Source organism: Crinia signifera, chromosome 2, assembly GCF_055691185.1.
Source record: "Crinia signifera chromosome 2, ASM5569118v1, whole genome shotgun sequence".
NCBI lineage: Eukaryota > Metazoa > Chordata > Amphibia > Anura > Myobatrachidae > Crinia > Crinia signifera.
Genome location: NC_139218.1, coordinates 285,731,343 through 285,752,658, shown reverse-complemented (window position 1 = coordinate 285,752,658; position 21,316 = coordinate 285,731,343). Strand labels below are relative to the sequence as shown.

Below are 21,316 nucleotides of genomic sequence, written 5' to 3'. Positions count from 1 at the left end.
GTAAGATGTGTGCGGAAGCTATAGCGAATCGGTGTACACTATATGACATATTCAGAAAATTAAATCTGCTCTCTTTATAGTCAATTGTCAGTCCATTTCTGCAGACCGGACTGGCATTCTTTTTTTGTCGGACTCATTTTAGGAAAGAACAGAAGGGACGCCTCCTGGCACAGCCAGCCTGCACTCTACGGCAACAGAGAACCCCCGGTTAGTAAGCGCCGGTCTCCCTGTACGGAGCTGCTGTAACTGCTCTGACTGACGGGAGCGCGCACACAAGGCTCCACAGTCAGCGGCAGCAGAGGTCGCTGCATGGAGCCGGACGGAGCCGTTCCGGTCCGGCTGTCCGAGGATTCCGGATTTCACCCAATCCCGTGCAGGCAGCAGGCAGGCAGGAAGCAGATGGGGAGGAGGCGGAGCAGCACCCGGCGCCCAGCACGTCTACTCTCCGGCCGAGGCTCCACGTTCTCCAATGGTGAGGGAGAGACGGCCTCTTCCCCGCTCCTTCCAATCACAGCTCACCACGACCAGGGCTGAACTAACTTACTAGGAACTAGTTGAACTGAAGCTGGACAATTATTATTACTGTGAGTGTATAGGAGGCGGCAGCTGACTGCACACAGCAACACCTCGGAGCTGTCCTGCTGTCACTGCTCTCCCCGAGTGGCCCAGCATGGTGTCCCCCAGCGCCTGTGCCCGCAGGCTATTCTCCTTCTTCCCCTTCCTGCTGGTACTGCTGGATCTGCAGTATGAAGGTAAGCAGCAGCTGGGACCTAGTATGCAGTCAATGACAGCACAGTATATATAGTATAGATGTCACTGGCACAGCCCTGCACTTCAGCAGTGAGTGCACTTACTCTATGTATTATGTGCTGATGATGGCTAGCTGACACGTTACACTTTGAACATGTCACTTTGGGACTGATTCAGACCTGTTTGCTGGGCTGCGTATGCTCGCATACATGTGAGAGGATGTGTACATAACCACATCCCCTCACATGCAGCTGCCTGGGTGGAAAATCTACCATCATATTATTTTTTTCCATTCGCAGATAAGAGTCTGAACTGACTTTTTATCTTGGCTGGAGATGGCCGAATTCAGGGCGGGCGCCAACGTCATGTAATGTGATTGACACGACTAGGGTGGCCAATCCCGGGATCGGGATTGGCGGGATCCCGGGATTTGGCCCTAAAAACCCTGGGATTTCAATCCCGGGATTGGACTCTCCAATCCTGGGTTTTCGGGATTAGACTGCGCATGCGCAGTCTAATGCCGGGCAGCGTCTGAGACCCTGCTCAGACGCTACCCTGCTTCTCCCATGCCCAGCAGAGCGTCTCTGCGCAGTGTGACTATGTCAGAGGTCACACTGCGCAGGTCGCACAGCCCACCACGCTGATCGCACGCTTGCCCAGCTCCCGGAGGAGCAGCCCACCCTACCTGCCCAGCTCAGCTCCCGGAGGAGCAGCCCACCCTACCCGCCGCCTGCCCAGCTCCCGGAGGAGCAGCCCACCCTACCCGTCACCTGCCCAGCTCCCGGAGGAGTCGCCCACCCACCCGGCCGCAACCGCCACACATGTAAGTGAATATGCGGGGCATTTTTTTTAATCAGGGAAGCCAATCCCGGGATCCCGGGAATCCCGGGATTGAGCATTTTTCAATCCCGATACCCGGGATTGAAAAGATGCCCTGGGATTGGCTTCCCTAGACACGACTGTGTTCTGAACGCCCAGTGCTTTTATGGGGACGTTCCCCTGCTGCCGCCACCTTCCATCCTTTTATGAGCTATGGTATATTGTTTATGGCCTTACTGCGGTATACAGTCACTGTGTCACCAAGTGGCATGTTATCATTAATAATGTCAAGACCAGAATGTTAAATGTGACGTCAGCGTAGTGACAATGGGGAGGTTAGGGTTAGAACTTCCTTGTAGACATTTCATCATTGTCAACATGCTGAAAGTGTCATGCAAATACACTGAACACGCTCATCTCTGCTGTCATAGTATAGGTGGTGTTTAGTAACATTAGCCCCTGCACTTTTGGTGGGCATGTTCCAATGCGTCTCATGGCTAAGCCTATTGGTCGGACGACTGGTGCTTATGCACAAGATGGGTTGTGCATTCACACCAGTCTCTGACTCTGACCCATATGTCTGGCCAGCTGACCCATTGGAACATTTGTGTCGATCTATTCAATGGATTCTGAGAAGGCATTCATGGACAAATGCACTTGGCAATATGTTGTTTGTCAGCTGTATGTATGACATACAGTATTGGACCAGTCTTGGATTGTAAGCTCCTTTGGCCCAGGACCACTTTACCTTTTTTTTTTTTTTTGCCATTGTATGTTATTGGTGTAATAATCCCCTCAACATACAGCACACCATAATATCAGCGTTTTAGAAATAAAGTTATTCTATATAATCCACACTGATTTATGCTGATCGTGGTTGCACATACAGGTAGTTTTACCGATAATCAGGCACCCTGGGCTCCAGCACTGTGCAGGATAACCTGTTTTGCCGATTTATCAGTGGTATCCCCTGGGTCATCTGGTGGACCTGCACTTGGTTCCCCATACCCCCGCAGTGCCCACCTGTCTCACTTGCAGCAGGGCACCTCCACCATAAATAGTATTCAACCCCTGTTTTACACTCACATTTTGGATGTATTCCTATAGAAATGTATTCATGTAAGATCTACTGTAATGTGTTGAAATTTAATAATAAAAATATTGTAGCGTTTCCACGTAATTATTAACAAAACAATGCTAAGTTGATTATAACCCACCCTTGTCATAATACTTTATAGAAGCACCATTATATGTGTTATTTACAGCCATTTCAAAACAATTTAGCACCTATTACGAACAGTAAAAATGCCCCCCCCCCCCCCCCAAAAAAAAAGAGACCGTTCTAAAAGAGTGTGCACCACAAAACGATGTGTGACCTTGAAGAAAAATACTACATTTACAGCTATACAATACTTCCCCTTACTCCATATTCTGTCCCAAACAGCTATTCCCCTTGCATCATATTATACCACACTACCTGTTTATTGTCAGGGATTTCATGCCACTGCCTCTAGCTGCAGTATCTGAGTCCGAAACCCTTCTCTCTTGGCCCACTGTCCACAGATACCCCTTGCAATTGCACAGCTCGCCCAACCCTGAAAACAGCCCTGATGTCACATATTCCTTAATACAATATTGCTTGCAGTACAGTAAAGGTCCATACACACTGGACGACTTTGAGCTGAAAGTCGCTCAAAACAGCATGTTTGAGCGGCTTTCAGCTCAAAGCCGCCCAGTGTGTATGGCCTGGCGATGAGTGGTGAGCGCTGCTGCGTGCTGCTGCAACATCCCCGGGAAAGCCGTTCACCTTCGCCGTTCACCAGATGAGCGGCTATCAGGACGGCTTTGCATAGCGCTCCGCTATGCAACGCCACCCCCCCCCCTCCGTTGGCGCCAGGCACTGAGCGGCTTTCCCTTCAGCGATGAACGCTATCATCATTGTCCATACATGCTGGGCATAGTCGCCCAGTGTGTATGACAGACTGAGAGACTCCAGTGCTGCAGAGGGAATTCAATTGTTAGTGATGTTGGCAAAGTGTCTTGTGGATATAAATACAGGTAACACAGCAGCTGCCATGTTTCTCCGGAACATGTATGGCTGTACATAGCTGAGCAATGTATTTCCCACAAGATCATTCAGTGCTACCTGTTCTCTAGCTGAGTGTCAGTACAACACAAATGAAAACTGGAAAAAATAAATACAGAATTGGGTCCTAAGATATCACAAGAGAAGTGTGAAGTTTTCACAAGGAAATCTCTATGAATAGAACAGGTGGCAAATGGAAACATGCGTTTTCTTGGCAAAACAGCATATAGAGTATATGATTTAATATATATGGTTCTCTATCTTCTCTGAGAGATAGTAACATTACGTACAATGTGCGATCCCACAACACACAGATTACAACATTGATAACTGTAAATATTGTTTACAGGATCTTTGTTATCATTGCTGTAGGATAAGTAGCTTTTGGGGAGGAGATGTATCAAGCCTTGCAGTGAGACAAAGATAGCTATTCATGTCGGATTGCTCAGGTCGGAGTTCACACCGGGTCCCGATGGAGGGGGTTTACACATGTGCGAATATGCACATGCGCAAACGCCCGTGAGCGGACACCTTTGGCACGTTTGGGGTTTTCGCAACCGGATGGGTGGGCAGGGCCGGATGCAGGGGACCACCCATCATTTTATGGGCGTGCCCACAAAGTGGTCGCGCCAATGGTAACGCTGGTCATACCCCTGAGAGAGCCTGTATCCTCGGGGTGGTCGGCTGACATCACATGACGTCAACGTCTGCCCCAATTCGTCGGATAGCAGGCATCTGAAAAGTAAGTATAGTCTGACGTTTCAGCGCGAAGGCTGCATAAATCATTCGATGGTGAGCGACCATCGAATGATTTCTCCTCCTTGGGGATGCGAGTGGATCGGTTAGCATACACATTGGATTCGCTCAGCTGAGGGGGGGGGGGCATTTACCTGCTCGTGAGACAGTGAATACACGCTGTAAATGCCGCAATCCGCTGGTCTCAGAGGAGGGGGCGGAGCTAAAATGGCACAATTACGTCACAGTCAAGCCCCGCCCCCCGATCGGGTAAGGAAAGTCTCCTCTCCGGGCTTCTCCCGGAGAGGAGCATTTAAAAGTCGGCAACCCTGGTATTACTTTACATGTATTCCGCGTCCCCTCACGGGGCTCGGTGGGTCGCTGCGCTCGCCACACTATCTAAATTCAACTCCACGCCGACGTGGATAGTGGGGGTATGAAAAGGTCGGAGGACGCGTACAGACTTGTGTTTTTTTCATGTCACTAACTGCCTCCTGAGTGCTGTTCTTTTGGAAATTTGCATTAATTCTTTTCGGGCACCGGGGCCTATTGTCAAGGAGTTTCTAGCGAGTGCCGGTTGATTTGGAATAAATATATATATATATATATATATATATATATATATATATATATATATATATATATATATATATATATATATATATATATGGAAAAAAGTGAGATGGGCGCCTTCTGGTGCAGTATATTGATATTAAAACGGATCCCTCCACCTTAAGTGAATAGATCACCCCTAGTGTGTACAAGTGTACCGTAATCAGTGGTCTCCCAACCACTCTTTCATTCGCTTAATTGATAGGTGCCTCTGGGTGTCTGGTAGCTTCAATATTTCTCAGCTCCGTGTATATACAACAAAACACCTCAGGTTCACAGGAATGGAAAAAGGAATATAATAGCGTAATATTGCTAACACAAATTTATTAAAAAGCAAACAAGACAAAATTTGCCCGTACAATAAAAAGATTTTTAAGAGCTTATCTGATGCATTGGATGAAGTCATTCAGTCATCGCATAGGTAAGAGTCCCTCTCTCAACGCGTTTCATCCCCCGCCTCAAAACGGCTTGGACTTCCTCAGGAGTATAAGTCCTCTCTCAAAACAGGCTTCTATTTATACCACTTCTATGGTTGTGGATCCCGCCAATTCGCGGTTCTCCACTCCCTCTTCCGGTTATGTGGAACGCATACGCGTCATTTCCGGAAGTTTCGTGACACGCACGAGACTTCCGGTTCTAGACGCGACTTCCGGGTTTTTCCCCGGCATTCTGAGCCATTCGTAGACTCTCTGGCTAAATGGAACGCACGCGCATCATCACCAGAAGTCCCATGATACGCACGCGACTTCCGGTTTCGTGCGCGATTTCCTGGTTCTGCTGTCACTAGCTAGAACCATTCGTAAATACCTTGGCTGTCATATATATATATATATATATATTTTATTAATAAATGTCATTTATTGTCATTTTGTTTGTAAATATATTTTTTTATGTTTATTATTGCCCATATAAATATATTTAGATTTTTCTTTTCTTTTCTGTCCCCATCGCACCTGCCCCTCTCTGTCCCCATCGCACCTGCCCCTCTCTGTCCCCATCGCACCTGCCCCTCTCTGTCCCCATCGCACCTGCCCCTCTCTGTCCCCATCGCACCTGCCCCTCTCTGTCCCCATCGCACCTGCCCCTCTCTGTCCCCATCGCACCTGCCCCTCTCTGTCCCCATCGCACCTGCCCCTCTCTGTCCCCATCGCACCTGCCCCTCTCTGTCCCCATCGCACCTGCCCCTCTCTGTCCCCATCGCACCTGCCCCTCTCTGTCCCCATCGCACCTGCCCCTCTCTGTCCCCATCGCACCTGCCCCTCTCTGTCCCCATCGCACCTGCCCCTCTCTGTCCCCATCGCACCTGCCCCTCTCTGTCCCCATCGCACCTGCCCCTCTCTGTCCCCATCGCACCTGCCCCTCTCTGTCCCCATCGCACCTGCCCCTCACTGTCCCCATCGCACCTGCCCCTCACCAGAGAACACTGGCCCTGACAGATCACTCAGCACACAGTGTTGACACATTGCTGTGTGATGAGCAATCTCAGAACGCTCAGCAAATCTCCCCCCATTTTTTTTTTATGTATAAACTTCTCTAGTAATTAGGTTCATTTTGAAGTGATTGCATGTTTAAAGCTTCAAGGACAGTTATTATTTCCGGCGATCCTGCTCTATGTTGTAATGTTAGGCATAATTATAGAAAACATCTCCGATAGTTCAAATGCAGTTTTACAGGCAGTACGCTGTCAGCCTTCAGATGCTTTTAGTTGAAATGACCAATGCTTTATCTTTTAATGACTGCTTCTTAAATACATCTTCAATCATAGACACTTTTATTTCAATGAATTCAGGTTATCTTGTTAAAAGCAATATAATGACTATATTATGTGAAATTGAACACTAAGAAAGTATTCATTTGAGAAATATATGGTTGTGGTATAAAGTCAGTGATGCCAACCAATACAGAGCTTTTGTTTATTGACTAATAGGGCCCATACATCTGCATTGTAATTCCCTTTTCTGCCAGGATTAGGGGTAAACTAGCGTGCTGGAAATCTGTGTCCGGTCAGCAGGTTGACCACTAATGGTCCATAGTAGGTCGGCACCTAAGAATGGTCCACATCCGCTATGTTGACACAAGCAAAATGGCGACATGAACATGGTCAACACAGGTAAAGGTCGTTTTTCATGACTTGTTCATACGCTACCATGCAAGGGGACATGATACATTTATACGGTCAACATAGACACCAAAAAAAGGTGAAAACTCTTGTTGACCTTTTTCTGCGTCAACCATTTTCAAATTGGCCTTTTGCTTGTGTCGACCTTCTGTCAATGTGGACCTAGTGTATGTCAACAGTATTTAGGTGTTGACCATTATGGGTAATCTTACACAGACTGAACATAGGGGTAGATTTAATATAGTTCATCATGAAGAAGAAGCGGTATCCGTGCCATTATGTGCACTGATTCTGCTTCTCCCAATGTATGCATGCGGGGAATTGTGTTCAGTGTCCTATCTACAAGATAGCACGCCACTAGCAAGGGGCAATGCATGAATGTTCAGTAGATCATGTAAAATGCACCGGCAGCCTTGTGTACATGTAGCAGTGGATCGGTAGGAAGGACACAATTCTGTAACTCTGGCATTCCCCTGTGAGGGATGAGATTAGTTGCAGGTATCTCTGTTACAGAAAAGTGTAGGTGCTGATCATCACAGCACCGCTCCCCCCCCCCCCCCCCCCCAGAATCTCTGGGGGAAAAAACTTATATGGAATAAGAGCGCCTCATACATTTTCTTCTTTACCCAACTAGAAGAGCTTAGAAGGCAGCATATTCCGCTTTATAAGCTCACATTGAGCTGGAGGTACATCTAACTTTCAGCTGTGTAATTCTGCTTTGTTTTCTTGTGCATATACTGTAAAAACACTTTTAATTATGTTTCAAGTAAATTGCACTTAAAACCCCTCTGCCATGCAAGGGGTTATGCAACCCCTCTGCCATGCAATTATGGTAAAGGCATGCTCGTCTAAAGGCCCATACATACTGGGTGACTTTGAGCTGAAAGTTGCTCAAAACAGGAGGTTTGAGCGTCTTTCAGCTCAAAGCCGTCCAGTGTGTATGTCCCGGCGATGAGCGGTGAGTGCTGCTGCGTGCTCCTGCAACATCCCCGGGAAAGCCATTCATCTGCTGGTTATACGAGCAGAGGGACGGCTTTGCATAGCGCTCTGCATCGCCGCCCTGCCCCCCCCTCCGTCGGCACCGGGCAGGGGGAAAGCCGCTCAGTGCATACTTTCCCTGCAGCGATGATAGTGATCATCGCTGTCCATACAAGCTGGGCATAGTCGCCCAGTGTGTAGGGACCTTAAGTGTGGCATTCCCCTTTAGCAGGGGTGGGGAACCTCAGGCCCGGGGGTAGTATGCGGCCCCTGTAGCCGGTCTGAGTGGCCCTCCCACGCGTCGGGTGGCTTTGCCGTGAGTCAAGTACAGGGGAATTCTCGCAGGAGGTCGGTTGCTCTCGCGAGATTCCTCTTAATCAACAGCAGCCAGAGACTGTCAGTCCTATTCAGTGGCAGCTGCCGGAGCGTGGGACAGCTGCAGCAGGACAATTTGTAAGATACATTTTTACTTATGGCCCGAAGGATTTTTTCCCCATACAAACGGCCCTTGGCACAAAAAAGGTTCCCCACCCCTGCCCTTTAGAATGGGGCCTAGTCTGAGTAGGACACATCTGAAGATATGTTTCTACAGTAGGTGCGACTTTTGCAGTCTCAAGTCTTCCACTTTTGTACCACGACACAATCATTGGAGTAAACTTCTTGTTGCGTAGCATGTGATTAGGGGAAAGACACTAGAACCACTTTAGCTGCATACTGGGATCACAGTTAGGTGATGGGACCCCCTTATAACTGCCCACAAACATTCCATGACCATCAATCATTTTCCAATTAAATCCACACTGCCATGCCATTGCAAGACCTTCACAGCATGTGCAACTCGGATACATGCCCCGTGGCAAAAATCGTTCCATTGCGTCCGACATCGATATTCTGTCCATTTCTGAATCAGGCCGTTTGTCCTCCCATTCCAAATTTGGCCCATTGCAATGCAGCACGGTTTTGGAAAAGTGCTGTAATTACTTGGCGTGTCTGCTTTAATATAATTAATTATAATTGGAAAAGTAGTATGCTACACATTTTGCCAGTGTGCCTATAATAAGCCAAGTTTTACTTTGCCAGGTGATGGACTGGTACCAAGCATTCACTATTTATTAGATCCCAAATTGTCATTCTCTAAAGTGACTAAGGGCTTTGTTTAGGAATGAAGGTTGGAGGAGAACGTGTATAACTGCACTTACAGGTGCTGTACTCCCTGGCATGCCTTACACAGACTGTGCAGTACTCCCAACGTACTAAGATGGGAGTTATATTGAAGATGGGATGTTGCCCATAGCAACCAATCAGATTCTGTCTATTATCTTCTAGAAGGTGCTAAATAAATAAGAACTTGAAGTAGAATCTGATTGGTTCCTATGGGCCACATACCATTTTCAGGAGAACTCCCATCTTAGTACGTTTACCCCTGTGAGCTCGGTTATACATCTTCACCTTTACCCTCTGGGAAACAGTCGCCACTTCCTAAATAAAGCCCTAATACAGAGAGACATTGGGAAAGAAAGACGATCATTGCTTTCACTCGCTAGTGGTAACTGGACGTTTCTTAAAGTTATATTATAACTAGCCTGGTGTTGCTTTTAATTAAATTTGAATATTTTATTTAGGCAAGGATTTGTTTAAAAAATGCATTTTGCATTTCCTAGTTTGCTATGTTTCGATTTTGTTACCTGCTGTCCCTCTGGGGAAACTAATGTGAACGGACTCATTACATTTATATTTCGTTTTTTGTAGTCTTGTGTATATAGGGTGTCTCTGGGATATTGTGTGTCTTGTGAACTTTTATTTTCTTCCTCACAGGAGTGGAATGCGGGATAAATGCAGATGTGGACAAGCACCTGGAAATGGGGAAGAAGTTGTTAGCAGCTGGCCAGCTTGCTGATGCGTTATCTCACTTTCATTCAGCCATTGGTGAGTTCTCTACTCACACCGGTACTGAGCAAACGTCTACACTGTAGTATTCATTATAGCACCCTGCACCTTTCAAAACCTGTGCAGTTCCCGTTTCCTGTCTGAGGTGTCGCTCTTTGGTTTGGTGTCTGTAGCACGGTCCATGGTCTGCATATGAGCTCTGAGATATAGACCATACTGAAGCACCAAAGAGAGCGACTTCCTAGGTGGGGAAGGGGAACTGCACAGGTTTTGAAAGGTGCAGGGTGCTGGAATGAACACTACCACTGTACTGTTCTGCAATGACCTTGTTACATTGTGCTCCATATATCCACTATAATATTATACAATGTGTGTGGATGGAAGTAACACCATCTAGTTTATATGTATAAAATAAAAACTACCCTGTGTCAGTGCTTCTATTACTGTGCCAAAACTAAAAATAACCATCAGCTGATCTGGGAACATGGCCTGTTGCTTAGTAGTGGATATCAAGTATTCCTCAGCAGGCTAGGGCATGAAAGGAGTGTGTTTCACATAGTGGCCTTTATTCAGATCTGATCGCAGTACAAAGTTGTTTGGAAAATGGGCAAAACCATGTGCACTGCAGGTGGGGCAGATGTAACATGTGCAGAGAGAGTTAGATTTGTGCGAGTTACTTAGTTTCTGTGCAGGGTAGATACTGGCTGTATTATTTTTACACTGCAATTTAGATTTCAGTTTCAACACACCCCACCCAAATGTAACTCTCTCTGCACATGTTACATCTGCCCCACCTGCAGTGCACATGGTTTTGCCCAACAAATTTGTACTGCAATCAGATTTGAATAAGGGCCAATATGTGTATCCTACTGGTGACCGCAATAGCTCAGACACATATACACCAGTAATAAATGATTGTAGTAACGCCTACTAAATGCACACATGCACTGGTATACTATCAGGTACTAAAGGACAATTCTTTCAATGTAAACATAAATTATGTTACAAGAGAATGCCCATTGACGAATATATTTTATAATCATATATTTGAATTTTATAGTGACCAGTGGCTTACTTCCTTTCCACAATCCTTTCCTTGCCTTGAAAAAGCGTTAGTGAAAAGCGCGCCGGCAGCATGGCCGTGTGGGTGTACGATATGTGCACAGTCTCTCCCATTATCATAAATGTGTATTTAGCGTCTCTCAAACCTAGCCCTTTTAAGGGCTCTAATGTGTTTAATGTGTCTAATGTGATGTGATATAGATATGGCGAATGTGAAAATCTGTTTAAAACTCTTGCAGTACTACAGAAGTGCCTATTGCATTAGTGGGCACACTAACTATCAGCAGGTATCGCTGAGATACTCCAAGCGCCACAAGCTCACGTATTGGCTTAGCGCCGTGTGTTTTCAGCCCGGCTAAGGGCTCTAATACCAATCTGTTATTTTACTGCAACAGTGATATACATATATATGAACTACCGCTGAGATCTTGAGCTCAAAGCGGATATATGCATACTGTATACAAATCCGCACTGTTAATATGCTGACGGGTGCAGTGGTTCAGCACCATAGACAACTGGTTGTAATACATTGAGACAGTCAGGCTTGACTAGTGCTCATATATAAACGACCAAAGAACAGTGTTCTAATGCTCACAGTATGAAGTACACTTTATGTCCCTAAATATACAATTTAGCACAGTATCAATTATATTAAAATTTGACTGGCTCATATAACACCGAGGACATCGATGACCCAATTTGGTTGTGTACTATCATCAGAGCACATACACACCCGACAATTGCGGGGAGGTGATTTGCAGCACCCATATTAGCAAAAACCTACATTTAACAGAGTCGACATATGATGTGTTGACACACACACCAGACCTGTCAGCGGTCACCTCTCCTATCTGTACACTAGTGATGTGCGGTGAGGTTTTTGGTTGGTGAGGCACTGGCTTGATGGAGCCAGTGCCGCCAGGCTCTGTGAGGAGCATTGGGTTCAGGATGTTTCTGCGCTGAGAGGCAGGTGCGGTAGCTGCATAAGCAGCAGAGACCTGGCAGAGCAGCTCCTGCCTGTCAGCGCAGAAGCAACCTGGACCCAGCGCTCGCCACAGACCCGTCGTCGCTGGCTCCACCAAACCACCATGGGGTCTGCCCACATACCTTTTCACTTAAAGAAAAAACATGCAGACAATGTACTAACTAGCCTCTAAAGGGACAGACTTGTGTGTTTGTGTTGTGAAAGAGGTATGCATTTGTGTAAATTGACAAAGGTGTGTGTTTGTGTAAAGTGACAGCGGTTTGTGTTGTGAAAGAGGTGTGCATTTGTGTAAAGTGACAGAGGTGTGTGTTTGTGTAAAGTGACAGAGGTGTGTACGGTTTCTGTGTGTTTGTGTAAATTAAGTATATTTTTAAATGAAGTATACAGTATTGGCCCAATGTACTAGCCTTGGAGTTCAGTGGCTGTGCGGGGTGACGGCCGAACTCTGAGGTTTTTTTTAAAAGGGCAATCACTTACAATGCATGGTTTTGCCTTGTAAATGTCTGCCTCTTTAAAAGAACCTCTGAGTTCAGCCAGCACCCCGCACAGCCACTGTACTCCGAGGCTAGTACATTGGGCCAATATACTTAATTTAAAAACCACACTAAATTTACACAAACACACAGAAACAGTACATACCTCTGTCACTTTACACAAATGCACACCTCTTTCACAACACAAACACACACCGCTGTCACTTTACACACATACAGATACACACCTCTGTCACAACACAAACACACAAGTCTGTCCCTTAACACAAACACAAATAGACACCTATGCCACTTAAAAAAAAAAAAAACACAGCCCCCACCCTTCAACAAGTGCCAAACACAAATTACCATTTCACCCAGGTACCACATGGATACCCAAGCAGCAGTGACGCAGCCTCCCGGTACAGGCACCAAACACAGATCAAGAGCGGCGGGGCGTGAGGCAGAAGAGAGACGCTGGTGCCTGTGCCGAAGCGTGTGCCAGTGCCTGGTGGCCAGATAACAGCGGGAGCTGTCGGCTCGTCTCAGCGCAGCTCCGCCCCCCACCCCCGGGCGTGAGGCAGAAGAGAGACCCCGGTGCCTGTGCCGAAGCGGGAGCTGTCGGCTCGGACCACTCGCCCCCCACCACCCTCCCCCGGCAATACAAGTAAGCAGACGAGCTGTGCAGTGGTTGCACGGCTCGTCCACCTTTAAAAACTTCAGAGCGCTATAAGCGGCACCTCACCTATAGAAGAGCCATGGTTCAGGGACGTGCTTTCTGCCTTTATGAAAGCTGCCCCTGTCACTGAGACAGCGCCACTGTGCCCAATCACATCTGTCTCAGTGACAGGGGCGTGCTTTCATATAGGCAGAAAGCAAGTCCCTGTCACCGAGGCACTGCTATAGGTGCCGCCTATACACTTTTTCTAAATGAGCTTTTACCAGCTCGGTTCTCAGCCCTGCCCACTGCCCGCCCCTGTGTCTGTTACTTTAATATGGACAGCGGGAGGCACCGCTCATGGTGCCTCCTAAGCTAATAAAAAAAAAAAGCAGAGTAAAAATTATTCTAATAATACAAAGCATATACTTATGACACATAATATGTGTCCTAAGTATTTTCTTTGTATTGTATTATTATATTAAACATTAATGACAGAGGAGGCACTGCCTCCCCTGACTGCACCTCCCTGCTGTACACATACGCTGCCTCAGCATAAGCAGCTTGCTATCAGAAGGAATTAATACTGCAACAAATGTAATAAGAGGAAGTTTTCCTTCCCACATTTGGCAACAATACTTGTTATTCTGAAGAACGCTACACTGTATTAATATAAAGAGACTTGTTCTAAACACATAGTCAGTCCCCACACGTGCTGTTTTTAAACACGCATTATTGTTCACTTTGTTTGTCATTTGTATGTTTTCTTTTATATTTCGCAGTTTTAATAATACTCAATTATAGGTTAAATTTTATTGGCATCCATTACTTCTTTAAGGTGCACCACACCCAGACACACTTTCTCTTTCTGTGTTTAACTTTCCACAATCATGTTTATATTAAAAATGTGTCATTGGCATGAAACCTGTCTATCTGTATATTAAACATATAATGAAATTGTACAGAAAACAAATAATTCCTATACATTTCTCATTTTTTGAGTGCTAAAATATTCTCTGAAAGGTGATGAACAGCACAATTTGGGGGCATACCATCCTCCTATCATGTGGAAGTGACTGTTTCCACACGGTTTAGGGGCTATTTAAGAAATGGCAAACTAATACTACAGACTGGCCCAAATTACCAAGCTCTGAAAACTTTTTTCTCTGCTTCACCCTTTGGTGAATTACTACATCTGCAGCTGGCAATAGCTGTTATGGGGTGAGCATTACTGGGGACAGATCACGTGGAAGCATCCATACTTCTTCTTCCCTCTCTGTTCTGATATCTATGCAGTGGCCTAGTCCGCATCCAGATGATCGATCAACAGTGTCAATGTCGACACAAGCAAGAGATCTAACAAAGGTCGACATGACTTTTCCACAATGTTTTCTTTTATACTGTAACTTCCACGTGTCCCAAAGCATGGCTACGGTAATTGGGGGTCTAGGTGCTCAGGTGTTGACATTTGTACAAAAAAAGGGAAAAACTTATGTCGACCTGTTCATGTGTCCTTTTGCTTGTCAACCTTTTTTTGTGTATGTCGGCCATTTGACAGTTGACCTAGACACTGTCTATTAACCAAACCCAGGCATGTCCAGCCTGCGGCCCTCCAGCTGTTGTGGAACTACACATCCTAGCATGCCTTGCCATAGGTTTAGTATTCCCTACTAGCAAAACTATTGCAAGGCATGCTGGGATGTGTAGTTTCACAACAGCTGGAGGGCCTCAGGTTGCACATGCCTGCTTTAGACCATGCCCGGCCTAGTGAGATGTAAAGTGATAGTAACAGCTATAATTTTATTGCTGGCACAATTTCCTCTTGGAGGCCTGTTTAAGGAATTGTTGTACCCGAAAAATCATTTGTTATTGCTGCAATAAGAACTACTTTTTGGTGACCCCTCTGCCTCCAATGGCCAACCAACCTCTAAATATGCGAGTCCTCAACATATCTAGCAAATCGCTGATTTATTGCCTAAAAAAAACACCTGGCCATATTGGGTTGTTCCCAGCTGTCAGGTCTGGGTCATTTGGCCATGAACTCACATGGCAATAAAGCATATCAGTGGTTCTCCATAAGCCTCTGTGAGTATTCCATCCTGCCCACATGATTTTAGAAACAATCTTTCCACAAACATACAATACAGTACAACAATCGGTATAAATGTGCATCTATAGCCTGTAAGCTTGCAGCAGGGCCCTCCTACCTCCAAGTCTGTCTGTTGTTACCCAGTTTGTGTTATCACTGTCTACAATTGTAAAGCTCCACGAAATCTGCTGCTATATAAGAAACTGTAAATAAATGTATACACACCTCAGGAGAGATGTGACAATACACACCAAGTGCAGTCTGCATTCTGAGATTAATGTGTCCTCCTATACAGTTTATGTAGTTGTTGATGCCAGCTTGTTTTCTTTCCCCCTGTATTGTTAGATGGAGACCCAGATAACTACCTGGCATACTACCGAAGAGCAACAGCATACCTGGCCATGGGCAAGTCTAAAGCTGCAATTCCCGATTTAAGTCGTGTGATTGAGCTGAAGCCTGACTTCACATCCGTATGTAGTGCTTCTAAAGCTTATCTGCAGGGCAGGAACAAATAACCAGCTCCTACAGTATTTCTCTGCCTATAATCTGCACTTCACTTGGGTTAAACCTTTTAACATGTGAAACAGAATTTAGAAGATTTCAAGTATTGCTGGATGTGACTTAAATGTAATAAGCAGGCATATGGTGATATAAAAGCCTCAATATTTTACACAGGGCCTGATTCATGGCAGAACCATACTGCACTGCATGTGGGGCAGATGTAACCTAGTGCAGAGAGATTTGGGTGGGCTGTGTTCAAACTGAAATCTAAATTGCTGAGCTGCCTTATTTGTTTGTGCTACAGGCAAAAGTAGCCAGTATTTAACTTGCACAGAAAAAAAAATATATAAATTTATTTGCTCCCCATGCAGTGCAACATGGTTTGTTCCAGACAGTCCCTTGCTTTTTATTGGTTTCAATGAGTCATGAATGCATGAGTCAAACCCACAATCTGTAGTGCTCTAGGTGAAATCTAAACCGAGAAGGCAAAGTATAGGGAAGGCTTTGCATATGAGAGCTTACAATGTACTAGGAAAGGAGAAGAGCTCGGTCCTCAGGAGCAAATGTGATTTATAGTAGAGGGAAAGGAAGGAGGCTACAGCTTTACTGAGCCCTCTGAACTCCGGCTGCAGGAAAAATGTTAGGATCGCACTTTTCTTCCCATGGCCAGAAGAAGGAGTTTGCCAATGGAAGAGAGAGGCCGGTTGGGCGTGCTTAGTCTGGGGGCTGCTGGAAGATTACCTCACAGCAGCCTCCGGCAGGAGTTTGACAGGCATCTGATGTGACCATATCAGGGTAATCCCAGCTGGCATGATCTGATAAGACTATGCCAGGCAAGTGGTAAATCATTTAGGCTTGAGTGGGTCTTTAAAGGGAAATGGGATTTTGCAGGGACTGTCATTGGATACAGGGGAGATTGAGAAAATCTGGAAAGCTAAAGAAATGGGATAAACATGGTTTAATGGTGTATATTATATCTTTGATGTGAGTACCAATTAGCTGCTGTGGGGTAGTAAGTACAGAAGTTTATCTATATATAGCAGACTTTCTCCATCAGGACTCGAGACTCTTAACAGACATCAAAACAACGCACCTTGGGCCTTATTCTGGTCCATGTGCTCCCCTGAGTGTTCGCACAGGGGAGCGATGGTGTGTGACTGCGCATAAACAGTTTTCCGTATGTGCAGCCGCTTAGTGCAAGTGGCCACAGCTAATTGATTTAATCGCACACAGCACTGCGGTTTGGGGCCGTGAGGCAGCGAGCAGTCGCACCCATGGTAACTCCCAGCGTTTCATGGGCATACCCATGAAAATGCTGGGCGTTCGCATGGAGATTCATCAATGGTGTGGGAGGCGGGCAGCTGATGTCAACGGATGTCAGCTACCCGTCCTCTTTCCGCAGACCTGAGACAAAACAGAGGTGTCTTGGGTCTGCGTGCGCTGTAGTAATGATTTCATGGTCAATAACCATCGAATGATTCCTCCCTGCACGCAAGCTGTGAATGGGTGTTAATGCAAAACAGTGTGGGAGGGGTTGGTGGACTCGCAAGGCTGCGAAATTTGCAGCCATGTGAGTTAACCAGAATAAGGTCCATAATACCTTATCCAGGCAACCAACTGGGGTGCACAGCGTAGGTCAGGGCGTGCAATCAGTGGAGGTACACACACTACAGGAATACTACATGGCGGGGCAGCGATTAAAAGATGCTGCTCTAAATCTTTAGTTCTCTCATTCTAGGCATGACCGCAATGTAATAGCACCCGTAGGAATAAACTGGGGCTTATGTATACACCATTTCCCATTCTGTGGCTTCCAGTGCACTCATTGTTTATTTACTAAGAAAAGAATTTCATTTAAGATTGGCAACCAATCAGAATCTACTTATTTATTTAGCACCTTCTAGAAGATAGATACAATCTGATTGGTTTCCCATCCCATCTTCATTATAACTCCCATCTTCGTAAATAAACCACATCATCTCCATTAATTTACCCATATCGTTCCCGATGAGGCTGGTGCTGCAAGTTAAGAATGTGCACGATACACAATGGGCGGTATTCAATGTGAATACCTGCGAGGTGCAGCGAATCCTTTTTAGGATTCGCTGCACATTCGCCACGTTCCGGAGCCAGAGGGCTCCGGTATTCAACGTGTCAGGGGCTCGCTGCCCCTGACAGGCGAATATGAGCTCCTGCGGCGATTGCCGCAGGGAGCCTGAGGAGGGTGCCAGGCAGAGAGATGGAAGTCTCTCTGCCTGCCCCTGAACGTTTGTGGGGGGCAGGTGGGCTCCCCGGGTGCCAGGCAGCACAGGCTGCCCCCCGGGGGTGCCAGCAGGGGGCCGCGTATATTCACTATACCCGAACGTAACATCGGGTGCAGTGAATATATGAATATGTAATGAACGGCTCGGGTCCGGCGCCCCCTGCTGGCTGCTGTGTAAAAAAAAAAAAAAAAAAAATATTTTTTTTTTAAATTAAATATATATTCATGTGCTTACAGCACATGAATAAAAGTAGCATGCCCCTCCTCAGAATAAAATTCCTGATTTTTAGACACCAAATGTAAAAAACAAAACACTTTATTTTAGAAGTTCACATTCCACTTCACCATAAAAAGATAGCGATTGCTACTCGGTGAATCATGGCGAAAAAAACCTTGAAATGTATTCGCCATGTGGTCATTGAATAGGGTGATTCACCGTTTTTGTCAAAAATTCGCCAAACAGCACACATTCGCCATAAAAACATGGCGAATCAGGCTCATTGAATATCGCCCAATGTCTTATTAAAACCTAATGCAAATGGAACATACCTGTACATTGGTATAAAAGTAACTCTGAATGCAGTCATTAGAAGCGATCACTGGCATTGCATCTATGTATGGAGCAGATGCACAGTGCACCAGATTGTATGAGTTTGCTTCCACCACAGGCAGCTGCACCTTTTTATATCTCAGTCACCTCCAGCTGTTGCTGAAATACATCTCTGATGGGGCCTACACAACTATTACCAGAAAGGCTGCAGCAAATGGAAAGCTTTCTCTGTTTTGATTCACACAGCAATCCTTTTCTAAACTGCTCACTTTTTTGGGGGGGAAGGAACACTTGGGCCTATTTTTTTGTGCCTCTAGAATGGTCTCTTTCTCTTTTCTCTCATATATTTTAATGTGGCACTGCAGGGATTCAAAGCAGTATGAAAGATCTGATACTCCCACAAGTTAAGCATAATACCCATAGATACAATGCAGTATGCATACACCGTTTAATAAAGAAGCTTGGATGTTCCCTTACGGTGAGGCATTATATGAAACCTGACTGAATAGTACAATGAGACAAAAATAAAAAGTGCAGTTGAGATGCTGTAAAGTCCTTCATTTTAGCCATGATGTTCATGCATGGAATCAAATAAACCATGACTGTGCTTGCTGTAGGGTGTAATCTGTAGCAAACACATAGGCCTAGATGCCATCCATAACCAAATATATCATCTGCAGAGTGGACAACTGTGGACATGTTATCAGAGCCAGCCCTAAACCATTTTCTGCCTTTTGTAAGATATTGGGCCAGCTGCACTCAGCTTCAAAAGTGATAAAATAGAGAGTGATAAACAACCAACCAATCGGCTCCTACCTGACATATTTCAAGCACAGCCTGTGACATGGCAGGTAGGAGCTGATTAGCTGCCTGTTTATCACTCTCCATTTTATCACTTTTGAAGCTTCGTGCATCTGGCCTATTGTCTGGTGCCCCCTAGCACGTCTGCATGTTCCACTATTAACAGATCACCCCTATCCCAGCATAGCACCCAATACCCAGCAGCACAAATCACAGCACCATCCATTACCCCTTACCTTTAGCAATCCTCATTTTGGTGCCCTGTGCCAGCAAAAGCAATGGCACCCTTACCCTCATATTATAAAGAGGGAGTGCTCAAAAGTGTGTTTAGAAGTACAACCTTTCTAACCATATGTCACACGAGTTTCCCTTTTTCATATTAGGCCACATAGTAGCGCCTCTTATTCACTTTGTCACATAGAAGCATCCTTTATTCACTTTACGTAATACAGTAGCATCCCGTATTCACGTTACGCCAGATAGAAGTGACACATTCACTTTGAGACAAAGTAGTAGTGCTGTATATGCCTTTTTGTTCCATCATTATACAATAACGAGGGACTGGATGTAACACACCTGTCACCATTATGTGTATCTGTAGTCTGTAATACTTTAGTTTCCAGCAAAGGGCGTGTGTTTCCTAGGAATACTAAAGTCTTGAGGTCTAAACTTATGGTCCATACGCGAATATGCCCAGAGATTATGGTGCATGATGATGGGGAAAATAGCCGGACTGAAAAACGCTAATGGCATACACACTGAGCGGTTTTTGCCCATTTTAGCTATTTTTCCACGGGTGGACTGCTTTCCATAGCAGGAAGCTACGGATAGCCGTCCTCTCCGCTGCTTCTCTGCTGGTAATACCTGCAGATGAGCGGCGGCCGGCAGCAATGATACAGGAGCCTGCAGGAGATGAGAAAACTGAGCGGCTTTCACATGAAAGTTGCCCAGTGTGTATGGGGATCATGTGTTGCTACAAATATTTAGAAGCACAAGTAATGATTATAGATGTTTATAATGCATTATGGCCCTTACTCAGATCTGAGCGCAGTACAAATTTGTTCTGAAAATGGGCAAAACCATGTGCACTGCAGGTGGGGCATAAGTAACGTGCAGAGAGAGTTACATTTGGGGGAGTTATTTTGTTTCTGTGTAGGGTAAATACTGGCTGCATTATTTTTACACTGCAATTTAGATTTCAGCTTCAACACACCACACCCAAATTTAACACTCTATACATGTTACATCTGCCCCACCTGCAGTGCACATGGTTTTGCTCCTTTTGAGAACAAATTTGTACTGCGGTCAGATCTGAATAAGGGTCTATGTATTTTGGCATTATTGTTACGGTCACTATGCAGCAGTTTATCTTCCCAATAAGATCAGGATTACTCTGTCAGCAGTTCAACAATCAAAAGGTCAACGTGAGATTTTCACATTGTTTGGGTGTCAAATGTCGACATGGATCCTCAATTCGTGGAATGCGCACCCTCGCTGGCTCTCTTTGCTTGCCATGGTTTGGGCTCAGCGCCTTGCTAGGCTCAGCCCACTATTATATTCTACCACTTTGCCGACATGGATGGTGAAGTATGAATTTTTTTTTTTTTGTGAAATTGTGAAAAAAATCATATTGACCTTTTGCATGTTGATGTTTTGTTGTCGACCTACTGGCGAGACGCTGTCGATCGATCAGCCGGATACCTAGAAGAGATTGCAGTTTTTCTTTTATCCTTTTATCTATTTATGTTTTATTTTTTTCAGGCAAGATTACAGCGGGGACAGTTACTGTTAAAACAAGGGAAATTGGATGAAGCAGAGGAGGACTTTAAGAAAGTGGTAAGTTATTTACAAAGACTGATGCAGTAACCCACAGCAGCTGTACAGTAATTTAATAAAGTGGGTTACTAGGGGTTATGGTACATTCATCTTTGTTTCTGAATTAAACCTA

At 45.5% G+C, this 21,316-nt stretch overlaps 1 protein-coding gene across 1 annotated transcript in view; it reads left to right on the top strand.

Moving 5' to 3' along the window:
* Nucleotides 1-200: 200 nt before the first annotated feature.
* DNAJC3 (DnaJ heat shock protein family (Hsp40) member C3) overlaps nucleotides 201-21,316 on the top strand; it is a 51,658-nt gene continuing 30,542 nt past the window's right edge. The window contains exons 1-4 of the mRNA XM_083168785.1: nucleotides 201-752; nucleotides 9,915-10,025; nucleotides 15,599-15,723; nucleotides 21,130-21,204. Of these exons, the coding sequence (XP_083024911.1) occupies nucleotides 671-752; nucleotides 9,915-10,025; nucleotides 15,599-15,723; nucleotides 21,130-21,204 (393 nt within the window). The 5' untranslated portion in view covers nucleotides 201-670. The remainder of the gene's footprint in view (nucleotides 753-9,914; nucleotides 10,026-15,598; nucleotides 15,724-21,129; nucleotides 21,205-21,316) is intronic.